This window comes from Oryzias melastigma, linkage group LG5 (genome assembly GCF_002922805.2).
Source record: "Oryzias melastigma strain HK-1 linkage group LG5, ASM292280v2, whole genome shotgun sequence".
In the NCBI taxonomy this organism is placed as follows: domain Eukaryota; kingdom Metazoa; phylum Chordata; class Actinopteri; order Beloniformes; family Adrianichthyidae; genus Oryzias; species Oryzias melastigma.
The window spans coordinates 30913233-30938805 of NC_050516.1; the positions used below are offsets into that span (position 1 = coordinate 30913233).

Consider the following 25573-nt stretch of genomic DNA (forward strand, 5'->3'; position numbering starts at 1 on the left):
CGACATAAAGCATTGTGGGTAATGTCCAGCCGCATGGCTCAAATGAGGAAGTGAAGAGCTTCATGGACAGAACTTTTATTGATTTACAATCCTGTTTTCTGTTTTCAACGTTCAGTAAAAACAAGCAGCGAATTTACGAGTTTCCTCTTCAGCTGTAGCCTCACCAGCGTCTCACACACTGACTGTAGCTGCAGCAGACGCATGCACTGTATTGTTTCGGTCTTTCAATCGTCATAAAAGACGCTTTATTTTAAAAAGACCTAATTTGCTAATCTCTCACCTTCTGTCTGATTACATTGATGCCAGTTTGTGACTCATTTAGTGTTTTTATCCGCTAAAAATGTGCTTTAAAAACGCACTAGCTGCGGCCGCACCGCAGTACGCATGCCACGCGGCAGAGGGCGCTGGTGAGCCCAGAGTGTAAGAATAAAAGACTCACTGGAGAGTATATTTAAGCTTTGTTTTTTGAAACGTTTCAAAAGAGTAATTTCAGGTTTTTATCTCATTATTTTTTAATTGTTACTGATCCGAAAAATCCTAAAAGTGTGACACGATTGTGAGTTTTCTGATCTTTAACATGTTTTGGGTCAGTGGTCCCCCGGTACCGGGCCGCAGACCCATTGCCACCGGGCCGCGGAAGAATTTAGGGACTTTTTTTTTTTTTTTTTTTTTTTTGAGTCAGAAATCTTTTATTTTGAAAATCAACCGGATTCTCTCGATTATACTGAGCGCTTAAAGCAGTCCAGCGGCGTGTCACACGAGAAAATCTGCATGTGGAACCTTTCTCCGTGAATGGCTGGGAATAGGGCACGCGCGTAAGTGTAGCTCCGGCGCCGGAACTTTCTGCCAGACCTGCTTTTCAGCCTGCGCGCGAGGCTGCAGCGTTCTCTCCCTCTTAGAACGAGTGTAACTAAATCGGTGGATAGTTTACATGCGAGCACATCTACTATATTTGATTTATTCTACATCTCCTGTAATGTTCATGAGAAAAAACAATTAGCAGATACTGTTTTTTAATTCGCAAGCCTCCGTGCCGAAGAATTGAATGCTGGAACGGGAGGTCACGTGACCGAATCTAGCAAGCTGATTGGCTGCAATCAATGTGTACAGGCATACAGGAGCATATTTCTGTGTGATTATTTGATATATTGACATTAATATTGATTTAATACTAAATTTAAATCAACTTAATTCTTGTAGTTCACTTGATTAGCTTTCCAACTTTGTGGATTGGACAAGAAATGAGAAAGTTACAACAATTTAAAGACTCTAATCCTTGTTTTTGGTCACAGAAATATCACTGTTTTGCTGTTTATTCAGGAATAAAATGATACCCTACTTTTGATCACTTAACTTGCCATAACTTTCTTATTCATTGAGCTATCTTAATGATCTTTATACCGTTGGAATGGTCTCTTTCAGCCCTTTCCAGTGATATATATATCAGAGCAATCAACCTAATTTGAAAATTTTTGTCACATACCTAGGCCAGCAACAGAAGAACAGACAGAAAACAGGTGATTCCCACACACATACCTGTTTGCATAGATATCTGACTTTCCCGAACAAATCTAATCTTTAGAACGGTCATAGAAATGCTCAAACATGCTCGTCCATTCAGATACACATTTCCGAGTGCGCAGAGGGCGGTTCGGGGATGAGGATTTTTTTTTTTTGGTTCGGGAATGAGGAGAAAAGGAGGCAGTCACACGGTTCATGCAACTAAGCACGTGCAGGGGGAGGAATTAAATATTTTTTAGTTAAAATGTTGCACTTGAAGCTTTTGCTTTTCTGACATGACACAAAATTGAGAGCCGTTATGTGTTTTATCAATCCTCCATTATGCACAGATGTCAGATGACTGACGAGATCATTATTACATTTAAAGCAGTGGTCCCCGACCCCCGGGGTCATTTGTTACCGGGGCGCACAGAAAGAACAATTAATCTCCATCATCTTATTTTTTTGAAAATGTTTTATTTAGAAAAGTTACCGGATTTTCTCATTTACATCCTCACTTGACGCACGTCAAGGCCGCAACATGTCACATGATACATCCCGCTAAATTTAATCTCAAGATGGCAAAATGAGCAAAAAAAAAACTTCTTTAGAAAGTTTGCATTGTGTTGGGGTAGAAACGATGTTGGTCATGTTATGTTCAGCTGTTGTTGTGACGTCATGAGGACCCAGCTAATAAAGTTGTACATGATAACACAGTGGATTAATGTTTTTAATGCCCCCCCCCCCCGGGCCGCGGAATAGCTCCACACTGGCTGACCGGTCCACAGCCCCAAAAAGGTTGGGGACCACTGTTTTGGGTGATCTGGTGGTGTGATATGAACTTCAGGGCCACCGTACAGACAGGATGGGGATGATGTAAACAAGATAACAATATAGCGATAACCACATCAAAATATGGTTTTATTGTTACTTTATGGTGAGAGTCTGATGTTGACGTAAGTAGAATTCTTTCCGTATAAGAGATAGGGTTAAATAAGCTCAGCTTCTTCCCCTTTCCAACAAAATACGTTATTAGAAATCATAAATATTATTTGTTATTGACGTTTTTTTTTGGGCTCTTTGCTAACATTTTCTATTTTTTTCACTCTTGTCATTTGCATGCAAAAAAATAATAATTACAAAATAAAAAAAAGAAGTGTGAACGACATGATCAGTCTGCCATGAACCTCCTCATGAGGAGGAGTCAGTCACAGCGTGACCTTTTAAAAAAAGAGAAATTAATGAGCTCTTCTGGGGCTTCTGTAATTTGGCGGGGTAACTGACCAGAAAATACAGATGCCAGGAAACCACACGTGCTTTTTCTCAGTTGAGCGCAGGAGGCTCATTGCTGGATCCCCTGTAGGGTGAATAAATCTGCCCGTTAGAGTGTGGAGTTTTTTTATTTCTTTATTTTTCAAACATCCCAGTGACCTATTTCCACTGGATCAGATGTACAACCACAGCTGACAGGTGGAGGAGGTTTTTGCCCCGCTCTCTGCCTCTTTATTCCAACACTGTACAGCATCTTTGAGATCTTCCAGTTCGGTGGATCCAGGATTCACCATCAGGACCGGAGCGGTTCCATCTGTCTGTTCTTAGCTTCATGAAGACAAATATGTGTATGCTGGTCTTCTCCTGTTTACTCTAAACCAGGGATCCCCAAACTACGGCCCGCGGGCCGGATCAGGCCTCCACGTGTCGAGACCCACACACACGGGACTTTTTATCCCATCCTTCTGCAGTGTTTCTTTATCATTATTATTATTTTTCTTCCATACATTTTTCTAACACTTATAGTTCTTCAGCTCTTACAGGTATTAAAATATTCAACTCTTTTTAATGCTAGCTTTTTTAACTGTTTTGGCACTTACTTAATTATTTTTTAGGCTATTTTGGAGTTTAGCTAATATTTCAGCTACATGCTAGCTGTTATTTAATTTAAGCTTTTTTAAATCATTTTTAGGTGGTTTGGAGTTAGCCTAATATTTAGACACTAGCTGTTTTGGTTAATTTAGGCTTTTACTGTTTTTTAGGCTGTTTTGGAGTTTAGCTAATATTTCAGCTACATAGCTGTTTTGGCTAATTTAGGATTTTTGCAGTTTTAGGCTAATTTGGAGTTTAGCTAATATTTTTGTTTTATGCTGTCTGTTTTGACTAAATACCTCATTTTACTACTTTTTGGACTCATTTAGCATTTAGCTTATATTTCAGCTACATGTTAGCTGTTTTAGCTAATTTAGGCTTTTTAAAATCATGTTTTAGGTGGTTTTGGAGTTAGCCTAATATTTACACTCTAGCTGTTTCGGTTAATTTAGGCTTTTTTCAGTTTTTTAGGCTATTTTGGAGTTTAGCTAATATTTCAGCAACATGCTAGCTGTTTTGGCTAATTTAAGTTTTTTTCCAGCTTGTTTGGCTAATTTGGCATTTCTGTAATATTTTAGCCTTATGCTGGCTGTTTTGGCTAAATTAGACATTTTACCTTTTTTGGCTAATTTGGAGTTTAGCTAATATTTCAGCTACATAGCTGTTTTGGCTAATTTAGGATTTTTGCAGTTTTAGGCTAATTTGGAGTTTAGCTAATATTTTTGTTTTATGCTGTCTGTTTTGACTAAATGCCTCATTTTACTACTTTTTGGACTAATTTAGCATTTAGCTTATGTTTCAGCTACATGTTAGCTGTTTTAGCTAATTTATGCTTTTTTAAATCATGTTTTAGGTGGTTTTGGAGTTAGCCTAATATTTACACACTAGCTGTTTTGGTTAATTTAGGCTTTTTTCAGTTTTTTAGGCTATTTCGGAGTTTAGCTAATATTTCAGCTACATGCTAGCTGTTTTGGCTAATTTAGGCTTTTTTTATTTTTTAAGCTATTTTGGAGTTTAGCTAATATTTCAGCTACATGCTAGCTTTTCTGGCTAATTTAGGATTTTGTTTAGTTTTTTTGTCTAATTTGGCATTTTGCTCATATTTTAGATATTTTTCAGCTTCAGCGTTTTTAGTTTTCAATTTCAGCATCAACAGCTATTAGCATTAGCATCTTCAGCAGCCACATTCAGCTTACAGCATTCACTCTAGCATTATCGCAGGTAATTGTATATATCTAGTTTTTAAAATGTTTTAGCATTATTTTTTTTCTATGAAGATTACAGAAATTAATTATTTAAAATTTGGCTTTGGTGTGGCTTTCTTGAAACCCATAAATGTTTATGTTCAGGCTGTGATTGTTACACTTTCTCTGTCAGTCTACAAACTGACCCGACCCAATATCAGAGAAGAAAACAGTTATATGACCCTCACAAGAAAAAGTTTAGGGACCCCTGCTCTAATCTATCATATAGCGTGGTACCTTCTCAGTAGTGTACCCCTCCACCCTGCACTGACTTTGCCCTAGTCTCTCTTATAATGTATTTTTGTATTTACTCAGATTTTTTGCAAAGATAAATTCCTCATTAGTTCTTAGAGTAATCATAACAACTATCTCTGTCTCTTTTCTTTACATCTCCTCCAGAGCAGAATCCGTAGAGGAAACGGTGGATGTGGTTAAATAGGTCAGAACAAATGCCTCTCACCGAGCTGCTGCGTTGTGCTTTTTTTTTTTCAAAGGATCTGTCAGCTGCTGTGTTATTTGTAGACGGGAGTTATATTTTTAAAAATGTCAACAAATGACACAATACTATTTATTACAACATTATTTAAAATAGTAGCAGCAGTTTTTAGAGGAAGAAAGTCACAGTGAGCTGTAGTGCTGCTGAATGGAATACTTACAGTGTTATTCTGCAATAGTTTCATTAAAACCTTTTATTTTATAGGAGATAATAAAACATGTTTTCAGTGTTGTTTGGAAATGTGTAATAATTATTAAACATCTAAAAGGGTTGGAGGTTGAATTCCTCGTATTTCATCTCCATGTTTATTCACATGTATCATAAAGATAATGGAGAGCAAATGAAAATGTGTTATAACTCTTCTTTTTTTTATTTTAGTTTTGCCACCAAAGAGCCAAACGGATTGCTGCTCTACAACGGCCGATTCAACGAGAAACACGACTTCATCGCCATGGAAATCATCAATGAGCAGATTCAGCTCACCTTCTCTGCAGGTACGGAGCTCTCTAACATCCCAGATTGACTTTTTATCGCCTTTTCATCCCAAACTTAATCCTGGATTTGATTCTAGGAGAAACCAAGACCACAGTATCTCCGTTCGTCAGCGGGGGAGTCAGCGATGGTCAGTGGCACGTGGTGGAGGTTCACTACTACAACAAAGTGAGTGGAGCGGACTCATCTGTTTTTAAATCCTTTTTCTGAAAGATGTCTCAGCAGGAGCTTTTTAAACTTTATTTAACAATTGCAAACACATGATACAACAAATTCCAACTTAAAATAATACATATTTACAATAAATATACTAGAGGTATTCATATAACTTAACATTTTTATTTTTTATTTTTTCATGAATTTTAATGAATCAAAACATAAACAAATATATTTCTGGAATGTAATAGAGAGTGTTTTTAAATATATGTTTTTAAAACTATCAAAACATTAAAAACTAAATCAAATAAATTGTTGCTTCAAAGTATACCAAAAAAAATGTTTTTTTAAATTTACTGAAACCAAAAGGTTTAGTAGGAAGTTGATCTAATCTAATGGCTCCTGTCTCCTTATAAAAGTGAAACCATGTTCACCTGGAGATTTAAAGCTTTATTTAAACACAATTAATGATTTCTTTAACAAATGCAAAGTGGAGACAAAACAAGGATCTTCAGTAAAATTCATAATAATAAAAAAAAGATAAAATTGTACATTAATCATCAAATGTGATGCAGGAGTGAAGCAGTTCGATGAAGGAAAGCAGGTGTGAACAAACAGGTAAACCACACCTGAAGACGCTGACGCTCATTTTGAGTTATCTGAAGCTTTTGCCATTAATTCATCTAAAAAAATATCTGATGATAATGTCAGAGAATCACTTCTTTGAGGGTTCCAGTTCAAAGCCCTGTGGAGCCACGGTCCATCACCATAACAACAGTTTCATGAGTGCCATCTTTTCAGTGAACGACTCAAATGAGTTTATTTAAGGTGGAAATTCGAACCAACTTTTACTGTGCAGTTTTCTGGCTCAAGTTTAATTTTTTTTAAAGAAAACAGTTTTTATTGCTAAATTTGTGTATGATCGTGATTAAGCTGTTTTACCTTTTAAGTCTCACTCCGATTATTTTCTGGTCTTTTATAAAAGTGTTCCCAGTGATCCGTGAATCACACTTATGCTGTTTTTAGGTAAGATCTAAAAACCTCTGTCGTTTTCTAGGACATAGTTTCTGCAGAGTGGCAGTAGTTCAATCGAAATTTGCCCTCCAGCGTATTTTCTACATCCCAAACAATATCTTTTTCAAGCATTTTTCCTGATTTACCACAATTATAATAACGAATTACTATTTTAAACTTAATTTTCTTCATATGTGTCCTCCATCAACAGAGAAATGCCACAAGATTATGTTAAATACACCGTTTTCATTGGAGTTCAGGTGCTTTTTTCAGGTATGAACTGGTTACTTTTTTCCGTGACATACAAGCAAAATTAGCTGTTGCTCTTCCTTCAGGAATTTTAGGAAAATTAAAGGACAATAAAGTAGTCTTTAGTGTTTCTACTGCTGTGCAGACACTCATTGTTGATGACTGGCTGATCTGGAGGAGAGCCAGCACAACCGCTAGAGTATGACAGAGGGGGACGCAGACAGAGCGGGACAGGGAAGGCCTGAATGGAGGCCGCACAATGGGAAGAGCCGGATCAGAATAAATATGTTTAATTTCTCTGCAGGAACACGTCGACAGCTCAATCAGAGCAGGAATGTGTGGAGCTGTTGTCTGTGTCCTCTCAGTATTTTCCCAGCCTGAACCAACACACAGTCAGGATGTCACATTTTTGTCCATTGAGGAAGTCACTTTGCATCAGAAAGGTGTTGCCAGGCAACCCCCCTGCAGTGCAGATTTTCTATTCAGCGAGTATGATGACTTGACCGTGCCAGATTTTAGCCAGCACAAGTGATGAGGAGGAGAATCTTGTTGGGTTTCACGCATTGAAGTCTCGTAAATTTTCTTTTTTGATCATGTCATATCTGACTATGATTATTGATCACAAGGATTGGTTTGAAGATTAATTAAGTGAATGGTTAGTGAGCATTCACTCAATAGTGATCCTCCTGCTACTTTCCGGACGTTTTTTGTGCTTGTAAAAACACACTTTCAGCGATTTCAACGATCTTAGAATCAAAACGTTCAGCTCGTTTAGGACATATTTTTTTGAAATACTGAGCAAAATATGCCAGAAGTAAATGTATGAGAAAGTCTATCAACATTTTGAACAGATTAGCAACAAACCTTTAAATATATTCATGGGCTATGTTTTCATCTTTATAATAATTATATTTTTAAATTGAGTTTTTTTTTATATTTTAGAGGCATGCTAACATTTTTGGCTAATTTGTTATCTATTGAGGTTTTATAGGCCAATTTTGAGTTTAGCTTCTATTTTAGCAACATGCTAACGTTTTTGACTAATTTGCTATCTTCTGAGGTTTTATAGGCTGATTTAGAGTTTAGCTTCTGCTTTAGCAACATGCTAATATTTTTGGCTAATTTGTTATCTACTAGGTTTTTTAGGCTAATTTAGAGTTTAGCTTCTATTTTAGCAACATGCTAACATTTTTGGCTAATTTGTTATCTACTGAGGTTTTATAGGCTGATTTAGAGTTTAGCTTCTATTTTAGCAACATGCTAACGTTTTTGGCTAATTTGTTATTTACTGGGTTTTTTAGGCTAATTTAGAGTTTAGCTTCTATTTTAGCAACATGCTAACGTTTTTGGCTAATTTGTTATCTACTAGGTTTTATAGGCTGATTTAGAGTTTAGCTTCTATTTAAGCAACACGCTAATGTTTTTGACTAATTTAGTTTACTGAGAAATTTAGACTTTTTTGGAGTTTAGTTAGTATTTAAGCAATGTGCTAGATTTTTTGGCTAATTTAGCATCTGCCAAAGTTTTTTGGGCTAATTTGGATCTTAGCTTATATTTAAGTGTCACTAAATATTTTTGAAAAAGTGGCATGTATTTGGGATTTTTTAAGCAATTTTACTACAAATTTTTCAGAAATTTAGGTCAGCTTCAGCGCTCTTTTATAGATCTTTAACTAAATTTTCAGTCTTTTAGCCAATTAAACATTTTGTGAATTAGCTTTTGCATTTTCAGCAAATCCCTTCAGCAATTAAACCAAATTGTGTCACCATTTTCACCAAAAAGTGACCATTTTCAGCATCTTCAGCGACTATTTCAGCAAAAGCATTCACAATAGCATTATCACAGGTGATGCAACATTTATGGTTAATGTCTGATATTCATGGATTTATCAGGACTTTTTGCCTTTCTTTCAAACATTTCCCTCCTTTTGTGTCTGTTTCTCCTGGGTTTCCTTCCTCCTCACCTCCTCTTCCTCATCCTGTGAGTCTCTGAGGTGGAGTCGAGGCTCCTCCCTGCAGAGGTATCCCACGGAGGTTCGGTCTGACCCGTCCCTGTCTACAGGGGGTGGGGCAGGCTGACTTTTAGATTGAAATGTGGCTTTCAGGGCGGTGTGGGGACTGTAGAGAATGGCAATGACCGCTGCCTTTGTGCCTGGCTGGGCTTCCTTTGGGACCGGGGGCAGTGAATGATGCGGCCCCGGGGTAGGTGCCCCTCTCCTTCTCCAGCGGGGACAGAGGGGCCGGGCAGGAGAGAAGAGGGAGACGGGGGAAGAAAGAGGGGAGAAGAAGTATTGACTCCAGCTCTGAACGGGGACGCTGCGCTTCAGGGCCAACCCCTCCGGTTGCCATGGTTTTTCGATCCCAGATTCGTGACAGGGAACTCATATTCCCATAATCCTTCTTGTCTATCACGGCGGGGGACAGCGATGTTGCAGAGCAAACATGTGCGCCCCAATCAGCTGAGACAGGACGGCGTTGTGCAGCGGGGAGAGGCGTCCTGACAGACGGTCATTATGGGCGAGTCAACAGCCGTGACTGATGACAGAGGGGTCAGAGAATGGAGCGTCCAAGCTGGAGTGCTGCCTGTTCCAGAGCTTTCACAGCGAAGGGAGGACCGTGGAAAAGAGCATGTCGAATGATTTCACCTTTGGCAGTTCACTGTTTGCTTGTTCCATCATCGGCAAATTTGTAACAAATTTGGCTTAGCAAGAAGAAACGGGAAAGCCGGAACCGCTTCTCAAAGCATTGTGGCTTCCTGTGGGAAAGAAGCTCCACACCAGAACTGTGCCGTTCCGTGCTATTAATTAAGCGTTTCTTCAACAATATACTCAGACAATGGCACAGTGGCATGGCCTCTGCTTTTTGTGAGCTCCTTTCTACGAAGATGAGTTTTAGAAATGGACCAGAAAAGCTGAGCAGAACCCAAATCATTAGGATGCTTCTGATGAACACGGCGAGCTTTCTAAAGTCGGAGTGAGACGTGAAGCCCTGAAGATCTGCGCTGACATTTCCCGCCGTCTATCTTTGCAGGTCGAGACCTCCTGCTTTGTCTTTGAATCTTTATGCAGGCGGCATCCCAACTGAAAGTCACTCTCAGATCAACTTTAGAGCTGTTTTTAAAGCATCAGCACTGGTCTCGTAGTTATGATTACAGTTGTTTCTGCACTATAAGGTTCACCTAAAAGCCTAAATTAGTTTTAAAAATGACATAGTTTATAGTAGGGCTGGGTTAATAATATCTATTAATCGATTTGAATCGATTTAAGCCTAATAAATCAATCATCGATTAAAAAATAAAAATTGATTTCGCAAATAAAACCACTAGCTTGATGCTAACGTTAAATGGAATTTCCCAAAGGATGGCTAATGCTAACACTCGCTCGACCTTAAACATACATTGCTGACTAAATGAAAATCTTCATTAACTGACAGATGGGAATTTCCAAACTTTTTTAAGAAAATATTTTTGAAATATTTCAAACTGAAGGCTGAAGGTGGGCAGTACGGGGTTCCATTTGTGCCAAAACTATGTTTTTTTTGCATCCACTGTCTAAATCTTTGGCCCATCCTCTGTTTATACTGAACAAGTTTATTGAACGTTCATGTCTACATACTACTAAGTAATATCTTCTACGTGTCCTGCGAAAAGACAGGAGCTAACGATGCTAGCAACTGTTGCTAAGGACTTTTCTGACGACCAGATCCCGCGACAACATCAAATGAAAAGTTTTAAGCTGAAACATCACAAAGCAAATATAAAACTTTGATCAAAGAAGCGAGGACATGCAGAAAATATTGCTTAGTAGGCATTGAACTTTCATATTAAGGTGGGGACCGCAAAATATCGACTTAGCAGATGGCCCGCGGGCCACCAGTTTGAGACTTCTATTCTAGAGGCTTGATTGAGGGTTATTGTGAACACGCTAATGCAGCTAGCATGTAGCGGAGTCCGACTGTTTTGCTGTCGTGTTTCGTATACGGTTGTGAGTTAGCGTATTCACAGTACCGTTCACAGTATCAGTCTTTTTTTAACGTGTAACAAGGTTGGTAGTTACAGTTATTGTGGCTAGCGCTTCTAACGTGGCTAACATGTAGCATGTTTCTAAGTTCCTGTGTGACTGGGAATACCGGGTAATGAAGTCTAACTGACACATTTATCTGATTCTTTTGTCTCTAATCTGCTCTAATGACATAAGTTTGAACATTCATCGACATTCACGTAGTGCAGAAAAAATGTTATGCTCTTTTTAGCTGTAATTTAAGACATAGTTTCTGCAGAACGCCAGGAGTTCATTAGAAATTCACCTCTAAGTTGTGGGCGGGACTTTTGGTGTGAAGTAACCCCGCCCCCCTCTCCTTTTCCCTTGCTGAGAGCTTTCTGTTTACACTCTCTCCTGCTAGCTTACAACCCAAGCTAGCATTAGCGGTGCAACAAAAACAGAGCAATATCAGAATTATCCAGCCGAACACTTTTGAGCCAAATTTTTCCGACATTTTTTCATCTGCTTTTGATTCATCGTGATTTGAATAAATACTCAGAAATGCAATTTTATGGTTAATTGTCTTTATATGTGTCAGAAAAATGCTACATTAATGTGTTAAATACACCAAAAGGTCTAATTTCATTGGAGTCAATCCTCAAATCTCATCCTTTCTCTAATGTTTATCTTTTCTTTTTTTTGTATCTTTATTTAAACATGAAAAATGAACAGTTACTTCACACGTTAGTGTCTGAGTGTTAAATTGATTAAAATAAAAGTATCTATTGTGATATTCAACTCAAATCACATCAAACTGTTCTCTGTTTTTAGTCTTCTCTGTTTTTGCTCAAACACATAATCGTTTCACCATCGGCGTTCTGACAGTTTTATTAAACCTGCCTCCCACTTTTAATGACGTTCATGACGCCTGGATCAGTTTACGAACATTTTTTAATCAAATAAATCGTCTCCACTGACATCCCGGTTATCTTGTTCAGGATTGTCAAGCTTTAAACAAAGGAGTCGTCTCCAGTTTGGACCGAGCGTTTACGCCGCTAACCACACGCTGATAAACTCCGCCCCCCTCACTGGAACACCTCTCTCCCAGAATATGAAGGGCATGTGAGTGACATTGAAGAATGTCAGCAGGAAGACTCCCAGAGGAGTCGCCTCATCACAGACGCAGCTTCTGGAATGTGAGGCTGATACATATTTATGGTTTACAGACGGGCTGATGGATTCTGGTATTGATTCGATTATTAAAGTTGTTTGGGGACGAGGTCGTGCTGAGGGAACGACCCTTCAAAAGAACGCAGAAGAAAAACTTGTCTCTTCACTTTAAGTGATTCGATTACCTTTGTGCCGCGAGCTTCAATGAATCTAAAGACTACAGTTTGTTCTGCAAAAACAGACCCCCTAAAATAATAGAATATTTAGTAAAATTCAAATAAACAACAAAAATCTACTGACGGGGTGAGATGAGGAATACTTATTTTTAGAAAACATTCTGGTCACCAAAACATGTTTTCTTAAACTAAAATTATTTTTCTATGGAGAACCTGTAAAAGATTACTTTTCAATTGAAAAATGTTCTTAATCTTTCTGTTGAAAAACCTTTGAAAATGTAAACTTTTCTATTGAAAAAGGTTGCATAAAATGTTATTTTTCTGTTAAAAAAGTTGTTAAAAAGATTATTTTTCTATTGAACATTTTTCTTGATAAGATTATTTTTCTATTGGAAAACATTCTAAACATAATTATTTTTTCTAAGTAAAACTTTCTTATAAGATTTTATACAATTTTCTTAACAGAATTGTTTTTCTATTGAAAAACTTTTTAATATGATTATTTTTCTATTGAACATTTGTTCTTAATAATATTATTTTTCTATTGAAAAAAATTTAATATGATTATTTTCTATTGAAAATTTGTCTTAATATTATTTTTCCATTGAAAAACATTCGTAATATTATTGTTTTTCTATTGAAAAACTTCTTAATATCAATATTTTTCTAATGAAAAATTTTCTTATTATGAATGTTTTTTTTCTATTGAAAAACTTCTTGATAAGATTTTTCTTCTTTTGAAAAATGTTCTTAAGATTTTTTTTTCTATTAAAAAACCTTCATAATATAATTGTTTTTCTATAGAAAAACTTCTTAATATGAATATTTTTCTATTGAAAAATGTTTTTAATAAGATAATTTTTCTATAGAAACATTTTCTTAATAAGATTAATTTTCTGTTGAAAGACTTTAATATGAATATGTTTTTTGTATTTAAAAATGTATTAATATGATTATTTTTCTATTGAAAAATGTTCTTAAGATTATTTTTCTATTTAAAAACTTCCTTAATAAGGCCTTTTTTTTTGCAAGAAAAAAGATAAGTCCAATTTATCTTGTAACAAGGATCTTTTTACTTTCTTAAGATTCAGTCTTAGCTGTGTAACAAGATAGAACGCCTGATTTACTAGATAATAAATATTTTACTGAATCATCCTGAGTTTAAGTTTACAAATACAAACTATTTGATAATTTCTAAGATGTAAAACTTTATTTTTAGATATTCCAAATATTTGACCAGGTTTGAGGTTGTTTTAACTCATCATTGCTCTACATTTTCCAACATTTTCTTAAAATCAGCACATGGTGAATATTTGTGTCATTACGAGCTGGAATCTAGAAATAAGATATTATTATTAAAATAAGTCAAGATGTTTTTGCTCCAAACTTGTCAATAGAAAAACCGCATTTGAAAATAGAAAAAAATAGGATTTTAAAGAAACATAACTTTGACATTCCGGTCACACTTTTTCTGGATAATTTGATTTTTGTAACTCAGTTAATTCCCATGTTAAATCACGGATAAATTAAAAAAAACTATCCTGATGCTCATTTATTTATTACAGGAGTTTTATTTTGAAAGTACCAACAGAAACAGTCTTTCTAATGCTAACAGGAAGTGAGACGATGTTAAAGGAAACTTCCTGTTCTGTGTTTTCTGTCTGGTCTCAGTGTCAGGTTTTTCAGTGGAGGTGTCGGACATTGAAAGAGTTCTCAGCCGAGCCGCGAGCGCCGGTCCCGCCTCCGTCTCCTTCATATCATTACAAAATCACAAGACTGCAGGAATCTAACCAGCGACGGCCTCTCGTTTAGTTACTGGAGGCTCACGGAGAATTAATTTAATCTGCTCAACGTGAAAATCATGTGGAAACAGTTCAGTTGTGGCCGCAGCTCGAGCTGAAATGATGTCGGGGCGTTTTGTTGTGAAAAAGCGGCGGTGACAGAGCTGCCAAGTACCTGACAGCCGCCAACAAGCCTCCCAGCCCGTCTGTGTCTGAATGAAGGGATCAGACGGCCAAAACAAAGGAGTCATGACAGCACAGCACTCAGGAAATTATAATTCCCCCGGGCTCACGCCGCCGCTTTGAAGGGGATCTATTTTAATTCCACTTCAGAGAGTCGGCAGTAAATCTGACCCGCCTTATTTTTATCGCCTCCGCACACGAGGAAAGCTGATTCTGTCCAAATCCCGTTTGACCGGCTGAGCGCTCGCTGGGCCGCCTCGGCCTTCGCTGGGGGGGCGGGGCTTTCCCGACCTCCAGGCTAACGTGAGCTCTCCGTGACCCGCGGGAGACAGCATGCGCGTGAAGAGGTCGCGACCTTTTATTGACAGGATCATCCTTCCTCCCACGCTCTCTCCTCCTCCGTCTTTCACTTCCCTGAAGATTTCTCAGACAATGAGGAAGATGCTTTGTTGTTGGGAGGAAGAAATGTGTGTTTGTCTTACAAAAAACTGTTCTTTCCAGAGAATCATCACGGAAAAATCCAGATTCTGATGTGTTTTTCTAACATTTAAGAGTCTTTTATAACCAAAAGAGATCTGAATTAAAATGTGGGTGGTGCTAATTAAATAAGTTCATTTTAAAAAACTCTGTTTAAGAAAATGGCCGCTTTTCTGTTGCTTTTATCTCCATGGCAACTATTACATTTTTGGGTCCCCTGGGGGTGACGAACGGGTCTGTGTCATTTTTAGAAGAATCGGCAAAAGTAAACTTTTGGGTTTCCTTGGCAACGGAGGTTTTTATGCTAATGACGCCCACATTCCTTATATGGTCATGTTGTATGTCATATCGTTTTGTTCGGCTCGTTCCAACGATTCGTCAATTATGTTTTCAAAAATTCAAGTAGAAAATGAGCCAGACAGGGGTACATCACTTTGACAAACTCGCCACGCCAACGCCGTTCAGAATCTATACGCTCTAAAACCGCCATGTCTTTGTCCTCATGATGCTCACAAAGTTAGGAAGTTGAAAAGTTAGGATTGTAGAAGGTACTAAAGATGATTTTTCTGGAAAATTCAAGATGGCGTTTTATGGAGAGAAAATAGACTCACCCTGATCTGTGTGTAATTCTGGATATGCAACTCATACAATACATTTTGTACATAAGTACAAAAATTATGTAATTAAAAAAAATGAAGAATCCAATTTACACATGCACAAATTAAAATTACAAAAGCCTTAAACTAACTATACACACAAATCTCATAGAAGGAATAGAGAAACTTTAGTGTTGAGTGTTTTAAAAACCCATTTTAGACTTTTTTATATTAATTGTTGGGCGTGATAAAATGTCAAGCTTCACCAGATATCTAAATTCAAACCAGCTGATAGGAGAACTCTCACGACCCAGCATTCTAGCAGCATTTAAACGCATCACTTACAGATGAATCTTGGAGACGTGAAGAGTCTCACATCAGATTTTGTGCATAATGTGGGTTTGTGTGTTTGTAACAAGCACATTTTAAAGATTTGTGTATGTAGTTAAATTCAAACTGTTGTCATTTTAATTTGTGTGTGTGTGTAAAGTGGATTTAGTATTTTTTTATTTCATAATTTGTGTGCTTATGCTCAAAATGTATTATATGAGTTACAAACCAAAATCTTTACACAAATTAAAAATTAGGCACATGTCAAGAACTATACACAAATGACGAATAAGACATTAATCAATAATTACACACAAATCAAGAATAAGACACAAATTAAAAATTACACTCAAATCAAGAAGTATTCAAAAATCAAGAATTACACACAAATCAAGAATAACGGACAAATTAAAAATTACACACAAATCAAGAATAACGGACAAATTAAAAATTACACACAAATCAAGAATTACACACAAATCAAGAATAACGGACAAATTAAAAATTACACACAAATCAAGAATTACACACAAATCAAGAATTACACACAAATCAAGAATAAGACACAAATTAAAAATTACACTCAAATCAAGAATTATTCAAAAATCAAGAATTACACACAAATCAAGAATAACGGACAAATTAAAAATTACACACAAATCAAGAATAACGCACAAATTAAAAATTACACACAAATCAAGAATTACACACAAATCAAGAATAACGCACAAATTAAAAATTACTCACAAATCAAGAACTGCGCACAAATGAAGAATTACACACAAAGCTAATATTACTCAGAAAATCAAGAATTTCATACAAATCAAGAACTACGCACAAATTAAAAATTACGCACAAATCAAGAATTAAGCGCAAATCTAGTATCCACAAATCAAGAAATACGAACAAATCAGGGTGAATCTATTTTCTCTCCATAGCCTTTTCCTGAGGTCATAGGTCAACAAAGCCTCAGTTGTGGTTGTAGACTTAACTGTCGACATTCCTGTAGTAATTGTGAACATCCCTTGATCAAAAGTTTTCATGAGAATGACCACATTTCACACAATATCCACCAAGCCATAAGTTTTGTGGCCATCCCATAATCATTGAGTCGATAAGAGGTCACCAGGTAACGGGTGTGTGCATATTTTGATTTTTGAGTAGGTGGTGGCGGTGACATTTTTGCTCTCAAACAGAAGAATTGCAAACATCTGGTCCAGAACTGCTGCAGGACTAAATCCTTCATAAAAAGAGAAACTTTTGATCCGTTTTTATTCTGACTTCTGAGGACTCGTCCTCTGATGGTGCTCCTGTGTTCTCCACAGCCGGTCCTGAGCCAAGCCGGCCTGCCGCAGGGCCCGTCGGACCAAAAGGTGGTGGTGGTGACGGTGGACAACTGTGACCCCTCCGTGGCGCTGAGGTTTGGTCACATGGTGGGAAACTACACCTGCTCCGCCCAGGGGAACCAATCTGGATCCAAGAAGTGGGTCCTCCTGATGTGTTTTAGACCCAGTTTTTCTCTGTCCTGAATGTTCATGTGTCGAGGCAGAAAGAAGAAACTCTCCTGTGTCGACAGATCTCTGGACCTGACCGGCCCCCTGCTCCTCGGGGGGGTCCCGAAGCTCCCGGAGGATTTCCCCGTGCGCAGCCAGCAGTACGTGGGCTGCATGAAGAACCTGCGCATCGACAACCAGCACGTCGACATGGCCAGCTTCATCGCCAACAACGGCACTCTTCCCGGTACCGTGTCTCAGAACTTCTTTGTTCACACAGTGACAGTGTTTACGGTTAGAGCAGCCGAGTGAGAACGACCTGCAGAGAAAATAACTCTGAGCGTAATGAGCTCAGCAGGAGGGTAGACACAGTTATTCTGCTAGGAATTCTTGATTAACTCCTGACTTTTCTTTTTTTGTTTTTTGTTCCTGCTCTGAGATGACTAAATGGGTTTTTGATGTTCCTCAGGATGCTCTGCTAAGAGACATTTCTGCAGCAACAACCCGTGTCAGAACGGAGGAACCTGCGTCAACCTGTGGGGCTCCTTCAGCTGCGACTGCCCGCTGGGCTTTGGAGGACAGAGCTGCGAGAGGGGTGAGCGGACATCCATCAGGAGGAACCGAGCAGATCCGAGTCAGGGACCGGATCTGGATCTGACCTCAGGAAGCCGGAAAACCAAACCAAAGATTTTAAATATTTCACCTAAATCCTTCTGTGTTTTGCTGTTCTGCAGCTGCATCTCTATGGAGTGATATTTGTGCCACCAAAGTGCAACCAAAGGTCACAGTTTTGAGATCAAAATGTCCTAAGTCGCAAACTAAATGTTAAGTGTTACAAATAAAATATTTAATCTTCGTTTTGAAAAACTTTTTTATTGCGTTTTCAAGTTTTTATTTCGTAAAAAAAAATTGCAAACAAACATTATTTGGTGCGTAGTGCCTCATCTCACTTTCACCCTATCTTTGGCTTTGCGTTTAACTTTTTCTCTCAGTTACGTTTGTGCCATTCGGACAAAACTTGAGAGAAATAGTTGAACACAAAGCCAAAGATAGGGTGAAAGCGAGATGAGCCACTACACATTGTTCGCAATTTTTTTAAGAAAAAAAAAGTTTACAAACACAAAATATTTTATGCAGCCAAAAAAAAGTTTTTAAAGCAAAAAAAAAGTTTTTCAAAGCAAATATTTTATTCGTAACACTTTGCATTTAGTTTGCAACTTAGACATTTTTTATTTCAAAACTGGAACTTTTGCTTGCAAAATGGCGGCACAAAAATCACTCCATAATGTGGGGGTGGAGCTTCACATGATGAGAGGCGGGGCAATTATTTCCAGTGGGAGGAATGAGTTTGTTTCAGCCGACAGGCTCTGAAGTTCTGATATGAACCTGAAACATGTCAAACTGACGTTTCACACAAACACAGAACACTGGACTTTCTCTCTTTATTTAATCATTCTGTAAATTTAATATTTTTACGGAAGCCGAAAACGCTTGTTCTGAGGTTTTAGGGAAATAAAAGGAGGAAGGCTGGTGTATTAGATGGAATGAATAATAAATTAAAACATAGATTAAAAAACAACTCGTCATTGTCAAGAACAGGCAGACAGCTGGATCCAAGTGCAGCAGGTTTATTCGGCACAAGCAGGGCAACAGGCGTGATGCACAGCTAAAAGTCCACAAAACTAAATCAGGGTCAGGCAGGCAGGGGTCAAGCACCAGCATGAGGGCATCAGAGGAGAAGCAGAGTAGTCAGGATCCAGGCGAGGTTCAGGGCAGGCGGCAGGCAATCAGAGGGTCAGAGACAGAAGATCAGGTCCAGGTATAAACGCTCGGTAATGAAGGCAGGGTGGCACAAACAAATACTTGGCAGAGAGTGTGGCTCTGTGTGCTGCTTAAGAAGCAGGTGGGTGATTGTGTGATTGGAGACAGCTGAGCAGGAACCAGGAACTGAGGGCTGGGGCTTCTGGGAGATGAAGTGCAGATGAGGCTCAGGAGAGTTTTAGAATTCAGGCGATGGCTCCCTCTGGTGGTCTGAGGGAAAAACAGACTGATTCATGACAGTCATCGCCTAACAAACAGGAAGTTACAAGAACTTATTTCAAAATAAAAGACACACAAATTAAATGCATGAAATAACCAGAATTTGAGATTCTAACTTGCATAATTTTGACTGAATATTTTTTTTATGAAGAGTAAAATTTTAAAGTTATTTAAGGTTTAAGTTGATTTATTCTGGAATAATATTTCTGCCTTTTAATTATTCATAATCATGATTAAAAGTTACGGTTTTAACGTTTTAAAAATCTGCATGCTTTTTGGATTATTTTCCCAATTATTCAGGCTAATTTGGAGTTTAGCTAATATTTCAGCTACATGCTAACTATTTTGGCTAATTTAGGATGTTTTCAGATTTTTAGGCTAATTTAGAGTTAAGCTAATATTTCAGTTGCAAGGTAGCTATTTTGGTTAACTTTGGCTTTTTTTCTCTTTTTTTTTTTGGCCTATTTGGCATTTAACAATTTTTTTAGCTGGCTATCAGCTTTAGCATTTTTAGCGATTAGCTTTACCGATTTTAGCTATCAACGTCAGTTTTTTTAGCCATCGATTTCAGCATCTTCAGCGGCCAAATTCAGCTTCCAGCATCCACACTAGCATTATCACAGGTAATGCTTATATCTAGTTTTTAGTTAGTTTAAAGCTAATGATGGTTAAGATGTGAGCTTTACATCCAGTTTGTGCATCGACTAATCTGAAAAAATAATCGGTGATTAGTCGACTATTAAAATAATCTTTTTGTTGCATAACTAAGGTGGTGCTAAAGAAATCTTCAGCTTCTTTCACATCTCCATCTTCCTGCTGAAAATAATGAGGTGTCTGCTCTCATCTGTCCTTCAGGAAGTCAGTTTGGCTTTAATGAGCTGAACTGGAGCATAGACTCTCCATCTCCCGAGAAAACTTTTCTCATTTTTGTCTGTCACCTCCTCTCCCCCTCCAGGACTTTTGTGATTTGTAATCATTTTCCCTCCTCTCTACCTGTTCTTCCTCTCCAGTCATGGCCAACCCTCTTCGTTTCCAAGGCAACAGCCTGTTGCAGTGGAACAACCTGGAGGCGGTGGCGGCCTCCGTCCTCTGGCACATCGAGCTCATGTTCCGCACCCGTCAGCCCAGCGCCTCGCTGCTCCACATCTCCTCCAGCCTGCAGCACAACCTCACTCTGCAGGTGGAAGACGCACTTCGCTCCGCCTGCATGCTAACAAACGCACAAACGCACAATTCAAGGATTTCTGCTCATGCCGTCTGTGATGCTGTAACTAAATGTAGACTTTAAATACTGTTCTCTCCTGGCTGGAATAATTAGTTTCTGCAGAGAGATTTTCTTTTTCGTGGAATTAGGTCTAGACTGACGTCTTTGATGTTACATAACGGTCTATTTCTGCCGACTAAACGTGAAGCAGCTCCCGGTTTGAACGCTTCACCCTGATTGAAGAGCCCAGTTTCCTGTGATCTGATCGTCCCCCCCGCTGACTCTTGCAGCTACGCGGGGGCAGCGTGCTGATGGGGCTCCACAGGGGGGAGGACTCCACCCTCTCCCAGGTGGAGGAGGTTTTGGCCAATGATGGAAAGTGGCATCACTTGCAGCTGGATATAAGCAGCCTGGGCGGAGCGGCGGGTCACCACAAAGCCGTGCTGTCATTTGATCACGGCCTCTACCTGGTGAGACGCCGCTGCACCAAAAGTGACAGGAAGTTGACTTCCTGTCAGCCGAAAATTGAAGGTGGAGTTTGTTTGCAGGCCAGAATGGAGGTGGACGGGAAGCTGCGGGACTCCAAGCTGAAGACTGTCAGCATTGGTGGTCTGGCAAGGGCTGATGGGAAAATTCATCTGGGGCTCCGTGGTTGCATACAGGTCAGTAGTTGCAGTCAACTCCCTGCTTTCAGTTAAAGCTTTTTTATTATTATTACTCCAATTTGCTCAGTTAAATCATCTTTAAAACTGCAGCCGCTCGGATCCGGCGGGTATGATGACAAAAACCAAACATCTTCAACCTGTGTCACAGTAAATTAGAGTGAAGTACAAGCAAAAATACATTGAAATTTAAGCATTGATTCGCAAAAACGAAAGATCTACACACAGCGCCTCAACACTAGGCTAGGCCTGTAGCAGCCGTACTGCACATTAAGGCGCAGTCTGAGGGAGCAAGAAGAGTTCATCAAGGTGTTGAAAACTAGGGAAAAAAGTTGGGGAGAGGGGAGGAAGCTCTGCTTATCGCAGTTTCAGTGGATTTGTTTTGGGTTGGCCAGGGAGTGTGTCCTTGGCTCGGGAACAGTCGGATTAGAGATGAATGTTTGGGCACAGCCTGTTTTTGTCTGCCTGCTGAAAGACTGTAGGTACTACTGCTTTGTGGTAAAATAGTTACTAATCTAGATCAACTTTCATGGTAGTCGAACTGTAACCAAGCTGGCCTTCCATCCTCCCAGAGGAGACTTCGATACGACAGCGCCAACAGCGCATCGATCTTGGCCTCCAATTCATTCAATATTTCAGTCGGAGTCCGTACGGCTCTTAGTGTGTCATCGCAAAGCACTTTGATGTAAACCGCTTCGCCAGGTTCTGATACTTCCAGACTCTGCCAGCTCCAATCAGCAGAAAGCAGGAGATCATTGATGTAAACCTCTTCAACGTCTTCCAGGGCGAGTTGTGACAGGTAGAGAGTGCATCACTTGTTCCATAGGTCATTCCCATATCCAACTGCAAATGAACCTCCTGAACAAGTGGGGTCTACTCTCCCACTCCTCATGGTGGAGAAGGTTTGGTCGCATTTGCAGTCCAACTGATCAGATCCATATTACTCGAAAGTGAGAAAAACAGAGAGTGGTCACAGAGATGAGGCAAAGAGAAAGGTTACGAGATAGATAAAGAAAGCTCAGGGAGAAGCGTCTGTTCTTGGTGAGTAAAACATGTTTCGCAGATGTTTTTAGAGAACTGAAGCTCTAATGCTCTGAATGCAAATCAAATCTTGAGTTCTCATCTCCAGCAGTCAGGACGTGTGCTTGTTTCCTTCTAGGGTCTCCGTATTGGTGGAGCTCTGAGTCTGTCTCTGGCGAGGAAGGTGAACGTGGAGCCCGGCTGCAGCGTTCCCGACCCGTGCAGCTCCAGCCCCTGTCCGGCCAACAGCTACTGTGATGACCTCTGGGACAGCCACTCCTGCACCTGCCTCAGCGGTCAGTGTTCACCCTCACAGCCACAAACACACACTCTGCAGGACATCCGAGCATCTCCTTCTGCCCCGCCCCTCCACAGGTTACTTTGGGACCAACTGCACCGACGTGTGCTCTCTGAACCCCTGTGAGCACGAGGCAGCTTGCAGCAGGAAGCCCGGTTCCTCCCGCGGCTACAAATGCGACTGTCCCAGGAACTACTTTGGACAGTACTGCGAGAAAAAGTACGGTTCCCGCCGAGCGGCGTCGAGTTATTCCGCCCACAGAAAAACTAAACTGTTGTTTCTGCAGAACGGACCTGCCCTGTCCGAGAGGCTGGTGGGGTCACAAGACCTGCGGTCCCTGTAACTGTGCCACCGTCAAAGGGTTTGATTCCGACTGCAACAAGACGACCGGCGAGTGTCGCTGTAAAGTGAGTCTATCAGGAGACACCAGGAATGCTGGTGGAGTTTGGGATGCTCCTACAGGCTGAAAAACTGATGGAGACCCGTCTCCACCATCCTGTTTCCAGGACAACCACTACCGTCCGGAAGGCAGCGACACCTGCCTGCTGTGCGACTGCTACCCGGTGGGATCCTTCTCCAGAACGTGCGACAGGGAGAGCGGTCAGTGTCAGTGCAAGCCCGGCGTCATCGGACGTCAGTGCGACCGCTGCGACAACCCGTTTGCAGAGGTGTCTCCTAACGGCTGTGAAGGTATGCTACCATCACAAATACAACCTCCACCGATCGATGGGGGGCATCTGCCTTGTCAGGCGGGGATGATGTCATTATGAAATATTGGAGTGTGGACAACTCAATCACTGGCTGGCAGCAGCTCTGATGTGTAAACATCTGCGTTTACACAGCCGCCCAGTAGCCTAGGGCAGGGGTAGGGAACCCTGGTCCTCAAGAGCCACCTTCCTGCATGTTTTCCAATATACCCTGGTCTGGCATGTTCTTGTGAAATTGTAAAATCTTAACTTTTTCTAAAAATCTCAGCAGCCACCACATGGTGTGTAAAAATGTGACGATTACAAGTGCCACTGCACAACCACCTGCCAATTTTCCTGTAAAACTTGATTCTAGGTTGTTTCCTGGTGCCATTTTGGGATATGTGACCATAGTCAAAATTACATTTTTTTGTCATGGATGAAGTGAAAATGCCGCCCTCCACGTCACCACCTCCCTCTCTGTGTTGCAGTCATCTATGACAGCTGCCCTCAGGTCATCGAGGCGGGGATCTGGTGGCCCAGGACTAAGTTTGGTCTCCCTGCAGCCGTTTCCTGTCCTAAGGGAACTCTTGGTAGGACGGCTTCCTGGCAGCTCATCAGATTACCATACACTGACAGTAATGCCTGAAAGCTGCCTGCAGCTGCATCCTGATCTCACCTCATTTTTCCAGGCACAGCCATCCGGCACTGCGATGAGCACAAAGGCTGGCTGCCCCCCAACCTCTTCAACTGCACCTCCATCACCTTCAGCGCGCTGAAAGCTCTGGTCTGCAGTCTCTTTGAGTTCAGGTTCATCAGGATGTGCAGATGAACTGCTGAGTCAGCATTTAGTTTCACTGCTGCTGCGTTTTTTTTCTCTCCCAGTCGGAAAAGTTCTCTCGTAACGCGTCGCTCCTGGACTCCGGACGCGTTCAGCAGACCGCAGCCATGCTGGCTAACGCCACCGTGCACACGGAGCGGTTCTACGGCAGCGATGTGAAGGTGGCCTTCCGGCTCACGCAGAGTCTGCTGCAGCACGAGATCAACCAGCAGGGATTCAACCTGACGGCTACGCAGGACGTCCACTTCACTGAGGTGCAGGAAAACCCCCCTAACTCCTCCACAACCCTCTAACCCGGCTGGACCCTGAAGTCTTCTGGGCTGAAAGGACCGGTCCACCTGCTTTATGTCTTAGTCACGTGAACTCATACAGGTTTACATGCTAGCTATTTTTGATAATTCAGGCTTTTTCTGTTTTTTAGGCTGTTTTAGAGTTTAGCTAATTTTTCGGCTACATGCTAACTCATTCAATTTAGGCTAATTTAGGTTCTTTTTAACTTTCTTAGGCTCTTTTGAAGTTAGCTTTATATGTACATGCTAGCTATTTCTGGCTAATTTAGACGTTTTTAGTTTTTTTAGGCTTTTTTGGAGTTAAGCTAATGTTTCCGCTACATGCTAACTATTTTGGCTAATTAGGTTTTTTTCTGTCTTTATAGGGTATTTTGAAGTTAGCTAATATTTCAGCTACATGCTAGCTGTTTTGGTGAATTTAGGCTTCTTTCTAAGTATTTTAGGCTGTTTTGAAGTTAGGTTTATACTTAAATGCTAGCTATTTTGACTAATTTGGGCATCTTTAGTTTTTTTTAGGCAATTTTGGGGTTTAGCTAATGTTTTGCATGCTAACTGTTTTTGGTAATTTGGGCTTTTTTAGGCTGTTTCAGATTTAGGTTTATATCTACATGCTTACTATTTTTGGATTTTGTTCTGTCTTTTTAGGCTATTTTGGAGTTTAGCTAATATTTTAGCTACATAGCTGTTTTGGCTAATTTATTTATTTTCCTTTTTATAGGATAGTTTGGACTTTAGCTAATATTTCAACTACATACTAGCAGTTTGCTAATTTAGGCTTTTTCAGTTTTTAGGCTATTATGGAGTGTAGCTATTTTTTCCGCTACATCCTAGCTATTTTGGCTAACCAAGGATTAAGTTTGTAATTATGTTAAAAAGTTACAGTTTTCAAGTTTTAAAATTTTATTTTAGAGTATTCAATAAAGGCTGTTCAGCCCGCAACCCAAAGGTGTGTTTTGGATTTTGGCCCATACCCGTCAGACATCACCTCTGTCTGCTCTCCAACAGAATCTGGTCCGTGTGGGCAGCACCATCCTGTCTCCAGACTCACGACCGCACTGGGAGTTCCTCCAGCGCACGGAGGGCGGCACGGCGGTTCTGCTGCGCCACTACGAGGAGTACGCGAGCACTCTGGCCCAGAACATGAGGAAGACCTACCTGAGCCCCTTCACCATCGTCACGCCCAACATAAGTAAGGACATAAGAAAGGATTTTATATGACGAATGTCTACACGGAACAACAGAGAAACTTCAGTTATTAAAATCTGACTTGTTTCGATTTTCAGTCAGTTGTTTGGTTGTACATTATTCAGCTCAAACTAACATTTATCGTGAA

The 25573-nt window shown here is 40.0% G+C and overlaps 1 protein-coding gene across 1 annotated transcript in view; it reads left to right on the forward strand.

Moving 5' to 3' along the window:
- Positions 1 to 25573, forward strand: part of celsr2 (cadherin, EGF LAG seven-pass G-type receptor 2) — a 102932-nt gene that overhangs the window by 64069 nt on the left and 13290 nt on the right. The window contains exons 4-19 of the mRNA XM_024269065.2: positions 5482 to 5597; positions 5675 to 5763; positions 17032 to 17189; positions 17283 to 17446; positions 17669 to 17794; positions 20250 to 20419; positions 20734 to 20913; positions 20992 to 21105; positions 22265 to 22421; positions 22501 to 22642; positions 22710 to 22830; positions 22930 to 23113; positions 23601 to 23702; positions 23802 to 23896; positions 23995 to 24204; positions 25246 to 25429. Of these exons, the coding sequence (XP_024124833.1) occupies positions 5482 to 5597; positions 5675 to 5763; positions 17032 to 17189; positions 17283 to 17446; positions 17669 to 17794; positions 20250 to 20419; positions 20734 to 20913; positions 20992 to 21105; positions 22265 to 22421; positions 22501 to 22642; positions 22710 to 22830; positions 22930 to 23113; positions 23601 to 23702; positions 23802 to 23896; positions 23995 to 24204; positions 25246 to 25429 (2312 nt within the window). The remainder of the gene's footprint in view (positions 1 to 5481; positions 5598 to 5674; positions 5764 to 17031; positions 17190 to 17282; positions 17447 to 17668; positions 17795 to 20249; positions 20420 to 20733; positions 20914 to 20991; positions 21106 to 22264; positions 22422 to 22500; positions 22643 to 22709; positions 22831 to 22929; positions 23114 to 23600; positions 23703 to 23801; positions 23897 to 23994; positions 24205 to 25245; positions 25430 to 25573) is intronic.